This window comes from Haemorhous mexicanus, chromosome 3 (genome assembly GCF_027477595.1).
Source record: "Haemorhous mexicanus isolate bHaeMex1 chromosome 3, bHaeMex1.pri, whole genome shotgun sequence".
NCBI classification, from domain to species: Eukaryota; Metazoa; Chordata; class Aves; order Passeriformes; family Fringillidae; genus Haemorhous; species Haemorhous mexicanus.
The window spans coordinates 12,523,617-12,539,437 of NC_082343.1; the positions used below are offsets into that span (position 1 = coordinate 12,523,617).

The 15,821-nt window shown below is 39.9% G+C and overlaps 1 protein-coding gene across 2 annotated transcripts in view; it reads left to right on the forward strand.

Moving 5' to 3' along the window:
* FBXO11 (F-box protein 11) overlaps positions 1-15,821 on the forward strand; it is a 68,563-nt gene that overhangs the window by 51,403 nt on the left and 1,339 nt on the right. For both annotated transcript variants that reach the window (XM_059840845.1, XM_059840846.1), the window contains exons 10-22: positions 118-224; positions 310-447; positions 8,676-8,893; positions 9,200-9,285; positions 9,367-9,461; positions 10,519-10,641; positions 10,744-10,829; positions 11,219-11,295; positions 11,411-11,554; positions 12,458-12,568; positions 13,709-13,816; positions 15,118-15,226; positions 15,644-15,742. In XM_059840845.1, the coding sequence (XP_059696828.1) occupies positions 118-224; positions 310-447; positions 8,676-8,893; positions 9,200-9,285; positions 9,367-9,461; positions 10,519-10,641; positions 10,744-10,829; positions 11,219-11,295; positions 11,411-11,554; positions 12,458-12,568; positions 13,709-13,816; positions 15,118-15,226; positions 15,644-15,742 (1,501 nt within the window). The remainder of the gene's footprint in view (positions 1-117; positions 225-309; positions 448-8,675; positions 8,894-9,199; positions 9,286-9,366; positions 9,462-10,518; positions 10,642-10,743; positions 10,830-11,218; positions 11,296-11,410; positions 11,555-12,457; positions 12,569-13,708; positions 13,817-15,117; positions 15,227-15,643; positions 15,743-15,821) is intronic.

The window sequence follows — 15,821 nt, forward strand, 5'->3', positions numbered from 1 at the left end:
TCTGTCAACACCAAATCTTTTTAAAATATCACCTCACACTAACTTTTCTTGCTCTGCCAGACTATTTATAAATACACTGTGCTTTGAAGCTATGGTAACTGTACTGTTTTCTTCCAGTTGGCTCTGCAGTATGTGTTAGTGGCCAGGGAGCTTGTCCTACTATTAAACACTGTAACATCAGCGACTGTGAAAATGTTGGACTTTATATTACAGACCACGCACAGGTAATTTTCCACATTCATTTCTTTACTTTGATAAAGTTGTTTACTGTTCTGGATTCCTGTCTTAATTTACATTTTTCTTTCCCAGGGAATATATGAGGACAATGAGATCTCCAATAATGCGTTAGCAGGGATTTGGGTTAAAAACCACGGGAATCCCATTATCAGACGGAATCACATTCACCACGGACGTGACGTTGGCGTTTTCACTTTTGACCACGGAATGGTAACCTATATGTTTTCTTTTGGAGAAAAAAACACGCATGTTGTTGAACTGAAATCTTCCTTTTTTGCCTGTTATTGGAGAAATGTTTTTTTTTCTTTTTAAAGTGCATTTAGTCATGAACAGATAGTTCAAAATATGCCTACTCTTGTTCTCTTGCTGTTAAGTGGGAGACTTCACTAGAAAGACAATTTTAGCTGAAAGAGGTTTAAGCAAGCTTTTGCAGTTGATTGGCAGCCTGTTACATTGTATTATGTTGCAGTGACAAAATACCTCTTGAAACAGGATGTAAACGGTGGGCTTACCTTTGTACTTCATTCTTTTCCCTTTGAAAAAGAACAAAAAATAAGGTGCTGTATGATTTAGAAATGAAAAAATGTTTTGTGAAGACTTAGCCTTATTTTAATGTTAAAACTCTGAAATAAGGTATGTACACCTTCCCTGGGAAGAGGACTTTTGTAGAAGGGAATTAGTTGTGGAATTTTAACACATAATTTCATATCAGAATTCAGGCCTTCTTTCATAAATGTTTATTTGTGTGGGGTGAAGCTCATCACTTCCAAGTACATGCACAGTAGTGAGAAATGGCATTCATAACCCTTGAAATAGAAGAGATTTTTGTCTCTGAAATAAAAGATGATTACTGACTTGTTTTAGGAAAATATTCTGCATGTCTTCCAAAGAGTGCCAAATCATTGTTTTTCCTGCTTGAATGACAAAAGTCCCAATTCCCCATGCCCAGCTGGCAAAACAAGCAGTTTTCTTTTAGTCATTCTTAAAATGGCAGATCTCTAAGGATGCTTTCCATAGGGTGCAAAAGCTCTTGATCCCCAGGTGTAAGGAATCAGGAAAGGAAGGCAAGAGTCCTGCTGGGTTGAGACTAAAGGGCAGGATGGAAATGCACAGGCAGTGGAAGCAGGGACAGGTGACCTGGGAAGAGTCTAGAGACACTGTCCAGTTGTGTAGGGATGGGGTCAGGAAGGCCAGGGCATGGATGGAGCTGAACCTGGCAAGGCATGCAAGGAATGACAGGGAAGGTTTCCACAGGTATCTTTCCAAAAAGGAATGGCAAAAAAAAAGTATATCACCCCACCCCCACCCCCCCCATGAGTAACAGCAGTGACAAGAGATGAGGAGAAGGGTGAGGTACTCAACATTTTGCCTCAGTTTTTACTGGCAGTCTTCCCACACCTCTTTATTGGGTGGACCTCAGTGCAGGGACAGTAGGAGCAAAGTCACTCCCACTGTAAGAGGAGCTCACATTTGTGACTTCATGAGGAACCTGAATGTACAAAAATCTCTGGAACCCAGTGAGATGCATCCCAGAGTTCTGAGGGAGTTGGCTGATGTAGAGTTCAAGCCATTCTCCATGACATTGGAAAAGTCCTGGCAATCAGGTGAAGTCCCTGGTGACTGGGAAGAGGCAAACATTGCACCCATTTTCAATAAAGGGCAGAAAGGAGGACCCTGGCAGGGACTGACCTGTCAGCCTCACCTCTGTGCCTGGGAAGATCATGGAACAGCTCCTCCTGGAAGCTGTGCTAAGGCTCCTAGAGGACAGGGAGGTGACTGGGGACAGCCAGTACAGCTTCACCAAGGACAAGTCCTGCCTGACCAGCCTCAGTGGGGAAAGGAAGGGCTGTGAATGTCATTTATGTGGACTTCTGTAGGGCCTCGACTTATGCAAAGAGTTCACAGAATGACCAGGTTGGAAGAGACCTTGAAGATCATTGATTCCAGCCCATGCCCTAACACCTCAGCTAAACCATGGCAGTAGATCATGGCACCCAGTGCCACAACCAGTCTTTCTTTAATCACGTCCAGGGATGGTGACTCCACCACCTCCCCAGGTATTCCCCTACAACATCCTTCTCCCTAAGTGGTAAAGATGTGGATTTGATGGATAGACTGTTTAGTGGATGAGGAATTGTTTGCATAGTTGCATCCAGAGGGTAGATGCCAGTGGCTAAATCATGTCCCTCAGTGGTCTGTACTGGGACCAGTACCATTCATCAGTGGTGCCATACAGAAGTGGGATCAAGTGCACCCTCAGCAAGTTCTAATCCAGACCTGCTCAGGTTATTGATGAGAGTTGGCAGAGTGTAACAGGAAATGCACTGTGGGTACAGTCGAGTGAGGTCTTTCTCTTCGCCCAGGTTGCTGAGGGGCAGAGATAAAGGATTGAGGCAGTGCTAGTTGTAGCTGTTGGATTTCTGGTTTTCTGGTTCCAATAGAAGGCAAACAGGTCACAGGGCTGCTACTTTTGTTGCCAGCATAAAATCTTGCCAGTGGAGGTGAAACACCCCACATAGTGGGATTCTGCTGGTAGGTGCCTCTTCTCCAATCTGATAGTTACATCCTAAGGAGTGTATTTGTTCTGTGTTGGGCAAGATTGCAGCAGCTGAGATTGCCCTGCTGGCAGCCCTCTTCTGATGGATGGCTTTACATCATTTTCTGTCCTCTAGGGATGATGTTGTTTGGCTGGTTTGCAAAGAGTGGTGGCAGATGTCTTTGGTTTATATTATCTCATTGTTTGGACTGCATTGAGCTGTGTTTAACATACTGTATAAGCACTTCTGATCCACTTCAGTGGGTACATACATCCCTTCAAGACTTAAACAGGCTTGGAAACATGGAATGAAGTAATTTCAGCTATAGGAAAACTGGTAAAGGAAAGTGCTTCAGCAACTCCTGCAGGGGAGGTGTCTGTGTGTAGGCTTGAGGGTTAATTGGAAAGTCTGGGTAGGAGCTGCTTCTTGTTTGAGTACTGAAGTATAAATATTAAATATATGAGTACTGAAATATTAAAAAAATTAAAAGCCAGGCTGAATTCACTTGATTAATTTTAAATAAAAGTGCTTTTGATCTTTATTCTTACCAATTAAATATCTGTTTCAGAGCTGTGATCAGTGTGGCATCACAAGCAAAATGGAATAGAAATAAATGTTTCCCTTTTGTTTAAGGGAAACAGTAGCACATTAAAGAGAATGTGTGAATAGTATTTATCTCAGCTGCAAATATTACTGAAACATTTCATTGTCATAAACTCCTTTGAAAGATTCAGTCCCCCCCCCAACTCTGCTTTGGCAGTATCTTCTGCTTTTGCATCATGTCTAGTGATGGAGTCAATCAAATGACATCATTGGCAGTGTTCATATGCGCCTTAAGTGACAAAGTGACGTGGTATGCTTCAGATAAAAATCCTATATTTGTAACAAATTAATGGATTTTGTATTTTTGCTTTTCTCACTTCTGTTACTTTCTGTAAGTTTTGGGGTTTTTTTGCTTGTGCCTGTGAAGTGGGATAAGTGCATTCCAGTGCTGAATTCCTACCCTACACATTCTTTTCCCATGGGTTTCTGTGCTTTAGTGCTGTCTCCAAAAGGTTCAAGAGTGCTTTGTTTTTCAGTTTCATGTTTTCAAACTGTTCTTTGTGTTTTGATACTTGTAGAAACTTAACCTCTTATTTCTAAACTGGCAATATCCAGATGTTTGCCTTAGTGCTGTGACAAATACGTAACAAGCTGGCATTAAAAATGCAGTGTGGCATTGACAGCCCTGGGTGCCTTACCCTGACCTCTCAGGTACCTGAGATGAGTTACCAGGCCTCTGTCATAAATTGTATTTTGTAGTTGTATGCACATAATGGAGAAGTTCCAATTTAATGTAAGAATAAGCCTAATTTTACAGTTTAAAGCTGAGCTCTAGGCAAAACAATTTTCATTTTCATCGCTTCTAAATGAGAAGCTTGTGTTTTTTTTTTTCCTGATGAAATAAAAGTGTAGCAGCATGTGTCTAAGTTGGGTGATCATGCCTAGTTTACTTCTCTGTCTTCTAAACACTACAAATCAGATCACTTTAAAGAAATGTGTATATAAAATCCAAAAAAACCAAAAAAAATTAAGCATATGCCAGATTCTATACAGGCTGCATTAAAAACTTAACTGCCTTTTGCTGTGCATAAAAATAAAGGGTTTGTTTTGCATCTTGCATGTGATTTTCTTTATGTTGCATTTGAATTTTCATAAAATGCACTAACTCTCAAATAAGGACCCTTCCAGGGTTTGGAAGGCAAATTTTATAAGCATAGGCAGTTATTATTTTTCTATATTGGTTTCCTGTTGTTTTTTTTTTTTTCTTTTCTTCTTTTCCCTGCTCTGTAGGGGATACCTGAGTCAATAAATATTTAGGAAGTGTTAACTCTTACACAGTTATATCTCTTTTCTTGTAATGCATATGTTGTTCAAACAGTCATTCTAAATGCCTCTGTTTCCATAATGTTGTAATCTTTGAGACAGAGAAGGAAAAAAAAAAGTCCTTTTAGAAATAAAGGGATTCTCAGAAATCCTCTGAGAAGAAAAGCAGCAACAAAATCTCATCAGTTAAAAGTTTGAACTCTAAAGCATTTCAGAGCCATGTTTGTTAGACTGGACAACATGCAGAAAGAAAAAAGCATCCAAGTTCAATCACTGAATTAGTCTTGATGTAAAAAGGCTTCAGAGTTTTCCAGCTGTGCAGGATCACATCTTTGTGATCACATCTTTTTCTGTGCAGTGTGTGCCAGGTGGGAATATCAGCATTATCATTGCTGTGGTGTTTGTTTCTGATTCCTTCACCTGCTCGCAGTGTTCTTGCCCACACATGCTGTCAGTGTAGCTGTCATTTTGTGTCCACAGCTAATGCTCTGCCTGGGATTGTAAATAAATTTGATGTACAGTGCTGCTTTTTAATATTTAAGATTTTCAAGCAGAAAGCTACTTGGTAGTTTTTTGTAAGATTGTAATACTTTTTCCACATGCATCTTCTATTCCTTCTTATTAATCGCAGGGGCCTCTTTTCCTTAGCAATCCTGGCACTGTCTGGTGCTGTCCCCTCCAGGTTCTTCTTCCATTAGCTGTTGAATTATAACTGGAAACCCCCACAAAGCCCAAGTCAAACACCCAGCACACTTGAAAACCATTCTTTGAAGGAAGTGGAGGCAATATAAGGGTTGTAGTCCCTCTGTGCAGACTCAAGCAGCTCAAGCTATTGAGGTCAGGAAGTCTGCACAGAGGGACTACAACCCTCATATTGCCTCCACTTCCTTCAAAGAATGGTTTTCAAGTGTGCTGGGTTGGGCTTTGTGGGGGTTTCTGGTTATAAGTCAACAGCTAATGGAAGAAGAACCTGGATGGGACAGCACCAGAAAGTGCCAGGATTGCTAAGGAAACAACTGGACAGAGCATAAGGGTTGGGCAGCTCGAGGGTGCTGAGAGCAGCAGCTGTGTCTGACAGTGGTACCTGGTTGTACTGGAGGTGGCAGTAAGCTTTCTGTTAGCAGTGTTGCTGGACCCTGTGGATAATAGGTGCTGGAACTCCATACTTGGAAACACAGTTTCCATTTTAAAAAAATGCTCCCTAACGTTCCACATAAAAACTCTGCCCTGAAGCCATGTGATTTTTTGGGATCCACAAGTTCATCACCAGACCTCTTTGAGAGGCTGGAGTTCAAAGGCACAGTAATGCCTTTTGAATGGGTGTGGCTGAAAAGATAACAGGGATTGCTAGGGGCACCTTAAAGACTGAAGTCAGTATTAGCCCTTTCTAGGGGGTGAATTTGGGCCAGAAAAGTTTTTGGTGTCAACAGAGAATGTCATAAGAGGTCTGGGATGAGGTAGTTGCTTAGGATGGTGGAAATGCATGTGTTTCTGACAAACAGCAGCTCTGTTGGTCTAGCTGACTGGAGTTTAACAGTGATGCACACAGGTATGGTCAGACTTAGTCTCAACAGATGCAGAAACTCACTGGGTTTAACTGCATCAACTCAAAGCCAGGCCTTCAGCTTAAGCTGTCTCTGATTAAGACTGGGCTCTTTAATGCAGTTTCACTTCATGGATATTGAATGTTATGGGGTCTTGCTCAGCAGAAAGCCTTGACTTTCCAACCCATTAGTTAGGCTTATAAAGGAATCTGAGATACAGATTTATTTTGTTTCATTCCCCCCGCTTTGAAGGAGCATTTCCTTCACAGAGTCTTACAATAAATTCCCACTTTCTTCTGAATCAGCAGTCCAACATTTTTCAAGTTAAATACTGGTGCTTGCTGAAGCTTATGGAGATCCTGCAGGCCACATGAGAAAGACTCTGTTTTTTTGCAGTTTCTACCTGGGATCCAGAATGACTGTGATGAAGCACACCTGAAATACCCCTCTTCTTTCATCACGGTGCTGTGGTCAAAAAAATTTGGCACTGAGGGAGAATAATGTGTGAAGTAATTAAAAATATGTCAGACCATGTTTAGTAATATTTTAATTGAAATTGTGTATTCCATCAGAAGAATCAGGCTTGCCTTTATATACAAAATTGTCATTTTAGGTAAGTTTTTCTGAGAGCTTCATTTTAAGTGAAAATTAGGAGGAAAAAAGTGATTCCTTTCAGGATAAGAAGTCTAAAGACTGCCTATTGGCATGAAGGCATATTTCTGAGGAGATCTTTTGATTCCCCTGTCTGCTAGTGTGTCGCTTCCTTGAGAACTCTGAAACCATCTTGACTCACTTAGGATTGAATTTCTTCAAAGTTCTTGAAAAGAACATACTCTGAATATCTACAGAATGTAAGCATCTTCCATTTGACTTCATTTGTTACCCAGAGGAATCTGAGGAGCAAAGCTGTACACATGGGTAGCAGTATTTTGGAGAATCTTTAATCAATGCACTGCCTTTCCTGACTGCAATCCTCAGAGCAGGGAGAAGAGCATGCTGCCTTGATTTCCTTGTTAAGCTGTATCTATTTCTGATTTTTTTGTAGTCATTGTTTGATGGAGTCCCATAGCAATTCACAGCACAGTGAAACAGGGTGCTGACTGCCTGGGCTGGCAGTAAATTGAGTAATTTATACGTGATAGGAAGTAGAAACTCCAGGCCTGAGGCATTCCTGGTAGTAGATCATGTGAGCATGGAGTCCAGTTACTCTGAGCAGTAGCAGGGATTGTGGGGGTTTTTTTTGTTTGTTTGTTTTGGGTTTGGTTTTGGTTTTTTTATTGGTTTGGTTTTGGGATTTGTTTGTTTGTTGTTTGGTTGTTTTTTTTAGTGCACAAGTATAACAAGTCTCATGCAGAGCAGGTCTAAATAACTAACTTAGGTGGCTACAGGAAAAGTGGTGCTGCTGGAGACAGTCTTGGGTTAGAGCTTTCAGGAACTTGCATCTAAGCCATCCACAAATTACAGCGCATCACTTGGTGGTTGTCTACCATCTCCAATTAGAAATGCTTCCTGTCTTTCAGTTTAGTTTCTATTCTTCTGGTTGAGCATAATGAGCATGAAGTACTGTTGAAGTTCACCTTAAGAATAGGTAGAATTTGAATATTAAAATGTTCCAGAACCATATCAGGAAAATGCTGTGAAAGGACCGACAGAGTTACTTAGGAAGGCCCTGGGGGTAGAATTGGAGAAATTGTCATGCAGGAAACAATTATTTTGCCAGATGAATTTTCAGGTGGGCCAGTTCATGGTGCTGTTCCATGGTTGGCAGGGAAGGAGCATGCCTGGCATGGCTTTGTGCAGTGGCATTTTTTTCCCCTGCCCACAGCAATACTGTTTATAATGCTCTTCTTTGAATACAGTTGTGTTGTAGGTCTGCTGCTACCATCAGTGTCTCAGTGTACACCATTTTAAAAAAGGCAAAAAGGAAAATAATTTACCACTTGGCCACTCAGACCAGTCCAACCCTGGAAAAATTACTGAATTCCCACATTCTTATTATTTATTTTGATCACTTGTTTCAAAGAAATTTAGCACACTTCTTCCTAAAGAAACCATATATTTGCAAAGTGTTTACAGTTCCTAGTCTGAAAACAAGCAAGTAGTTTTCTCCATAGCACTGTCCTTTCTGTGTTGGGCCTGTGGGCTTTATGGCCTTTGAAAGGAGTCTGATCCTTGTAGCTGCTGAGGAAACCTGATACTGAGTCCTGTTCAATGTGCTATATCTAGAGTTGCCATTTTTTCTTGGTATTCCATGAGTAGTCATAAATAGCAGTGCAAACACAGTGTCTTTGAAACAGTATTTTATTTTTGGAAAAATGAAATTATATAGTGTCAGTAGTTGTTTTAATTAGCTATAGAAGTACTTACATGTTGTCAATTTTGGTACTGTTTCCTTTTAAATAAGGATTGAATTTAAAGGGGAGGGAGAGGAGGGAATAACTTTCATTTAAAAAAGGACTTTTACAGGAAACTGCATGTTTTATGTCTTAAGGGTTATTTTGAAAGCTGCAACATCCATAGAAACAGGATAGCAGGCTTTGAAGTGAAAGCATATGCCAACCCAACAGTGGTGAGGTGTGAAATCCATCATGGCCAGACTGGAGGAATCTATGTGCATGAAAAAGGAAGAGGACAATTCATAGAGAACAAAATCTATGCAAACAATTTTGCAGGTGTTTGGATTACCTCAAACAGTGACCCAACAATAAGGTATTGTTTTCCTCATTATTATTTCACTATGTAGAAGAAGAAGAGATTTGATAGGGATGGGATAAGTGCACTTTAATTTATTTAATTATGGAGAGCTGTAAATATTCCTGTATCTGGAGAAATGAAATTTCTGTCTGTCTTCAGTTGAACTGCATTTTTAATTTGTGTGTGCACTTAGAGGTAGGTCTTTCTCAAAGCAACAGAACATAAGTTCTTTATTTTAAATCTGAATGGGATACAGTCCTTGCCTGTAGTATTGTACAATGTATAAGAATAACTTCATAATGTTGATTTTTTTTTTCTTAGGGGGAATGCAATTTTTAATGGGAATCAAGGTGGTGTTTATATCTTTGGTGATGGAAGAGGCCTTATTGAAGGAAATGACATTTATGGTAAGCTGATTTTCTTGCTGCATATTGATTTCTGAGAAAAATGAATGTGTAAGTTGTATTAAATACCACTTTTGTTGGCAGGTAATGCATTAGCAGGAATACAGATTCGAACAAACAGCTGTCCCATTGTTCGACACAACAAGATTCATGATGGTCAACATGGAGGAATTTATGTGGTAAGTGCAGCCTAGGACAGGCACAGCCTTGTGTTCTGTTTTAGAAATGTAAAGGGGGAAAGTACCCTATGTGAAATGTTTGTGCTTACAGTGCTTGAGCTTCTTATGTTAGAAACCAGGTTCATGCTAAGCGACTGAAGCTGGTGCTGCTATTTAAAAGACTGAGTTTTTTATAAATGCCACTAAACTATTCTTATTACAGAGTAAAATATTTAAAATGGGATAGATTACACAATTTTATCGTTGCATGGTTGAAAGCTTTTTGAAAAGACTTAGTTTTTATAGTAGTATGTCATCATTTAAAAAAAAAGTCTGTTCAGCTCTTTTGGAGTGTAATGTGTTTACTACTAACCTCAAAGAAGACTTTTTTTTTTTTTAACTACCTTTGGGATGATAGAAATTGGAATTGTTGTATTGAAAAAGTGGAAAATAAAGCCCAATTCCCAGTGTGTGTGCAAGGGCTCTGCTAACTGAACTGAAAGAGCTGTCAGGGTCCCTTAAGCAATACCAGATTTTCAGAAATATGTAACTGTCTTTCTGCCAAAGGTTACCTAAGGTCCAGCTAATGCTGCAAGTGTGCAGCTTCATCTCTTCATTGAGTAGATTTAACCAGAACAGCTTCTTGCCCTGACTGAGAAAACTGTTGTTTGACCTCTGAACCCAGACATGTGGTGACCTTCAGAGCCATGCCAGCTTTTTGTCCATTTTGGGAACAGAGCTGGGTGTAGGTTTAAGAACCACAAGCCAGGGTTTTCATGTGAGTGCACAGCACTGGGGAGGCACCTCTCCTACCAAGAGCCAGCAGACATTTACAAATACCACTGCAGAGCCTTGAAACAGAATGATTTACATGCAGGGTGTTTTTTGTTTCATGGCAAATATTCAAAATCATGATATGCTTTTTTTTTTTTTTTTTTTTTAAATGATGAAAAAGCTTACTCAAATGGAAAGGAATTACTTTGCTGCAGTAAAGAAGCCAGGGGTGGGAGGGATGGGTACAGCAGGAAAGAGTATTGGTGTTTAGGTTTTCCTAACTCTTAAACCATCTTATATTTAGCATGAAAAAGGACAAGGCGTGATTGAGGAGAACGAAGTTTACAGCAATACACTGGCTGGAGTCTGGGTGACAACAGGGAGCACTCCAGTCTTGAGGAGAAACAGAATACACAGTGGGAAACAAGTGAGTTTTGCTCTGTGGTTACAAGGGGGCCACAGAGAAGGAAGTCCTGTGGTTTTATGCCTCATTACTTTGGAACTAATAATATAATTCTTGATGTGTTAGGTTGGAGTTTATTTTTATGACAATGGACATGGCGTGTTAGAAGACAATGACATCTATAATCACATGTACTCAGGGGTTCAGATAAGGTAACATTTATTTTGATTTTCTGCCAAAACAGACGTAGCTTGTTATGTGCCCTATTGTGTCTTTTTAGCTGTTCTTGTCATGTTGTTTATAAAAATAACTTTTTTGAAATCCAGTATGTCTGAATACCCTCTGCTTTAACCTACAAGAAAGTTACCAAAAATACAGCCTGGGTATTGACTGGAATGTGTGGCCCTTGAAGTCTTTAAAAATAAATGATGTTTGCATGTTTGGAAAGAACTGTATTTTACTAAGATTGTTAAGCAGTGAGATCCACGGGGCACTTCTTTAGAAGTATTTCAGATGTTTGGCCTTGGGATATAATAAATGACTATAAATGATTTATTTTTAATGACTTCTAAATTACTTCTTTGCTTACATTTCACTCTAGAACTGGAAGCAACCCCAAAATCAGACGCAACAAGATCTGGGGTGGTCAGAATGGTGGTATTCTTGTCTATAATTCTGGTAGGTTTGTTTTTCATGTTTATCCAGAATGGTTTGTGTTCTGTGGTGTTATATTATCTTCTCAGTTATTATACTTTTTGATTTTATGTTTTTTCCACCCTTCCTTCAATTTTAGGGCTTGGATTTATAGAAGACAATGAAATTTTTGATAATGCAATGGCTGGTGTATGGATTAAAACAGACAGTAATCCTACACTAAGGAGAAATAAAATCCATGATGGAAGAGATGGAGGCATCTGTATATTTAATGGGGGAAGAGGTAACTTTTTCCCTTACTGTTTTTCACGGAATGTTCTGGATAAGAGTTAAATTTCAGTTTAAGCAGTGTTCTTTTTAAAGTGCTCTTTAGAAACAGCTCTTGTCTTCTGGAGTGATAAAATAGTTATAGCGAACATACCCTAATGCTTTTTAGCCTTAATTACATTAGTAGTACTGAAATCTGTGGGCAGAGAGGTAATTTATCTCATCCAAGATAACTGTTAGATTGCTGCCTAAGGACAGTTCTTTTATCCCATTTGCTTTTCTAAGCTTTGCCATTTGACTGAAACACAGTCTTGGATTCAAGTCACATAGTCAAAATCACACACCTGAGTAGTTTGGGTTCTGCCAGAGTGTCCAAGATTCAGGGGAAGAAAACTCACAGATCTTTAAGGAATCTTTTGTACACTTGTAAATTCAGAAATGGTCCCTGTCTGAAATCCCCTGACTGTTGTTTGTCCTGATACCAGCTTCTGATATTCTGTAGATAATCACTTGCTCTAAGTGAGCTTTAATTTTAACTCGGTGTTTTAAAGTAATCCTGTCCTATAACAAAAAAAATGTTTGGCTTTTGGCAGTCTGTTCATTTTAAAAGACAAGAAGAGAGAGGTGTTAGAAAAATTAAAGAAAAATTTGGAAAGCAGAAAGACTTAGTTTTCTGCAGTGGTGCCTATGATCACAAATTCCATGCTGTGTACTGAAAAAATACACTTCCAAAATTATACACTGAGAACTATTTTAAACTGGTATCACTGATGTCATTGCTACTGGTGCATCTTCTCCAAATGAAAGGAGTTATTAACAGGATTGTGACACATAAGATCCTTTGAAAATATTTCACAGAATGGTTACAGGTCAGGAAATGCTCCCAAGCTGAAATGATACATCTGTTGGTCTGTTATAGGTCTTCTGGAAGAGAATGATATCTTCAGGAATGCTCAAGCTGGTGTTCTTATCAGCACCAATAGCCACCCTGTGCTAAGGAAAAACCGAATATTCGATGGTTTTGCTGCAGGTTTGTGCTGTTTAAATCAAATTTGGAAGCTTGGAATGAGCTCTTCACAAAGCTTACTCAGAGTTTCTTTACCCCATGGTATTTAGATGTTTTAAAAGAGACTGGGATATCCTTCAGTGTATTCTAAAACTCATTTGAAAATTCAGAATTGTCAAGGTATATTTACAGCATGTTGGCAAATGGCACATATTCTGTCTTGTCATTTTTTGTGAAATACTTTTCATTATTTTATTTTTGAAGCAATTGGTAAAGTTGTCTAGGTTATTTTCATAGTTGATGTGCTGGATGCTGGTATGAATATCTTATCACTGCTTTAAAACCTAGGAAATGGAGCAAATATATGTTTTAAAGAGATTTGAATTGCATCTCAAATTCAACTTACTCCACAAAGTTGAAAAATTGTAAAAATGAGCGTTTCTTTCTCCAAAAGATGAAGAATGTTAACATGATTTTTTGCAATTTTACTGTTTAATCATCACAGTTTCATACGTCTTGCATTCGATTCCATTTCAACTAAAATTGCATTCTTGAGTTTTCTCCCATCTTTCTTTCAGAAGAAGCAAGTTTTCTGAGAAGAGCCTCTAAAGGTGTTGTTTCAGTGTGGTGGGGGGGAAGGATAGGTTGCTGTCAAGAGCAGTCCTGGACAAATGACTTGGAAGACACGGGTTACTGATAAGAGCTAAGAATTAAAGAAATGAATTTTAGGTGCCCATCTTGAGAACTTTTTTAAAAAGATATTTTAAAAAGGGTAAGGTATGTGCACAAGAACTTTCAAATGTACATGAAGATGACAGCTCTAAGCACCCAAAAATCATATCCCCTTTGAAAATAAACATGATCATTGTACCATTTTATTATCAGATAAACTAGTAGTGTGTTGTTCCTCCCAGAGACCGTGCATGCCAGCTGTAGCTCTTTGAAAGGATTCAACAGCAGCATTTGAACCTCAGTTTTATAACAAATTACAGTGCAGTTTTGTAGCTATATCATTTTCCTTTTTTCCCCCTTGAGTCTATGATGGCTTAAAAAAACAACCAAGCAAGCAAGCTGTAGATGACGAGAGAGGTACAAATGCACAACCACCAGGGATTTAACTTTGCCACTCTCTTTTCTCTCCTTTGTTCCCCTGACCCACTAAAGGTATTGAAATAACAAATCATGCGACTGCAACATTAGAAGGCAATCAGATTTTCAACAACCGCTTTGGAGGTTTATTTCTAGCATCTGGTGTCAATGTCACGATGAAAGGTGAGCCCGAGTTCTCCTGGCTTGTGTTTGGTCACTTGTTTGGTGCTGCTGGCTCTTGGGTTTATGGTACCCTTTGTGTCTCACAGCTGATAGCACCTGAAGCAAAGTTGTGGCTAAGTTTCAGCTTAAGGTTATGAGCCACATTAAACTGTGTTAAGATTTTTAGACAAACAGATGGGTTCAAAGGTAACTTAAGGTTTCTGCTGTTATATTAAAATTGTGATCAGCTCTTCTGTCTCAACATCACTTCTTGAACCAGTTCCTGATCTTTGGCCCATCTCAGACTCCAGTTCTGATTTAGTACAATGGAAAGTCTTTTTCTCACATATCCAAAAACAAGTGTCAAGTAAATAAACATGCCTCCTTGGCTTTTAGGATCTAAAAGCATGAACATTCCCAATCCCAAACATGGGGTTTTTTTCAGAAAATATGAACAGTTCACATACATAAAATTCTTTTGTATGATGGGGAAGTCCTGTGCATGGGACAGGATCCTCTTGGACGAGATGGGAATGATGGTTTGAATGCCAGACAGCTCAAGGAAGTTATTCAAGAAGAAAAAGGTTCATTTTGCAGGAGTTCATGTACTTGCTGTACATAAAGCTGTTAAACCCTTTCCTGTGGAAGATTTGTGCCTCTTAAAACACAGGCTCTGGCTCCCTGATTCCCAGCACCTGGGCTTCCTGATGACATCATTCACTGCTCTGATGCTGCTGGGAGTGGGCAAAACCTTTTGAGGTGCACTTTGGGACTAGACAGAAGATCAGGTAGTTGAGTAACAGAGGGAATTATCAAATTTGCTGTGCCTTCAACACATCTGTGAAGTACTGGAGCTGGTCAGACCTAATTTCCATTTCCATTGTGTTGGATAGTACTTAATTTCTAAACTTTCCTGGGGAAAGAGCCATCCTTTTCCTTTTTCTAAGGGATGTGTAAAAGGCCTTATGGTCAATGAGAGGCTTTCAAACATTGGGTTTCAGGCTCCTCAGCAGAAAACTTACACCTGCTAGGAAGGCTTGTGTGTCTCTAAGCATTTATTAACAGCCAAGTTCAAAAGGAGTATTTAAATGGAGGCTGTTAGGTACTTCGTGCCACGTGTGCAGAGCGGAAGTGTTTACTTGCTTCAGGAGTGCATGGCACTCTGGGCATGTGGGCATTGAGGATTTTAAATTCTTAAATGCCAGAGCTGAAATGCAGGTATAGAATTAATTGTTCCTAACGGGCCCTTTGCTTCAATGCGTCAAGGAAAAAAAAAAGTCATTGATCCAGATGTGATTAGTCCTGGTTTTTCCCCCCAACAGATAACAAAATAATGAACAATCAAGATGCCATAGAGAAAGCTGTCAGTAGAGGCCAGTGTTTATATAAGATCTCAAGCTACACCAGCTACCCGATGCATGACTTCTACAGGTAACAGGTTCCTTCCCGTCACCTACAGAAAGGCTTTCCAGTGAACCCCCTTTTTCTTCCGGCAAGGCCCCTAGAACAGTTGCTGGGTGTGGGTGAACACACAAATGTGTGCTCTTCCTCAGCTGCAACAGAAGAGGATTTAACAAGTTCCCATTTTCCAGAATTGACTTTGGGCTTGAGGAAGACAGATTGTTTCTGTGAACCTGAGCCCAGGGCATTGCACAGCACGACTCTTTTTGTGACACAAGTAACAAAAAGCGTGCTGTGAAATCCAAGTTTGTGTAAAATCCTCAAACTTCACAGTCCTGTGCACGCTCTCTCCTTCAGTGCATTTCTGTCCCTCCAGCCTCCTGGAGCATTTCCCTTGAGAGCTGGTCAGGTTTTGGTTCCTGCCTAACGCGCTGCTTTTCCCTCCAGGTGTCACACCTGCAACACCACAGACCGTAACGCCATCTGTGTGAACTGCATCAAGAAGTGCCATCAAGGACACGACGTAGAATTCATTAGACATGATAGGTACGTTCCCAGCCAGGGTGTGGGGCTGCTCCCAGAGCAGGAGGGCATGGCCACTAAGAGCTGTCTCTCTGTGTTGTAG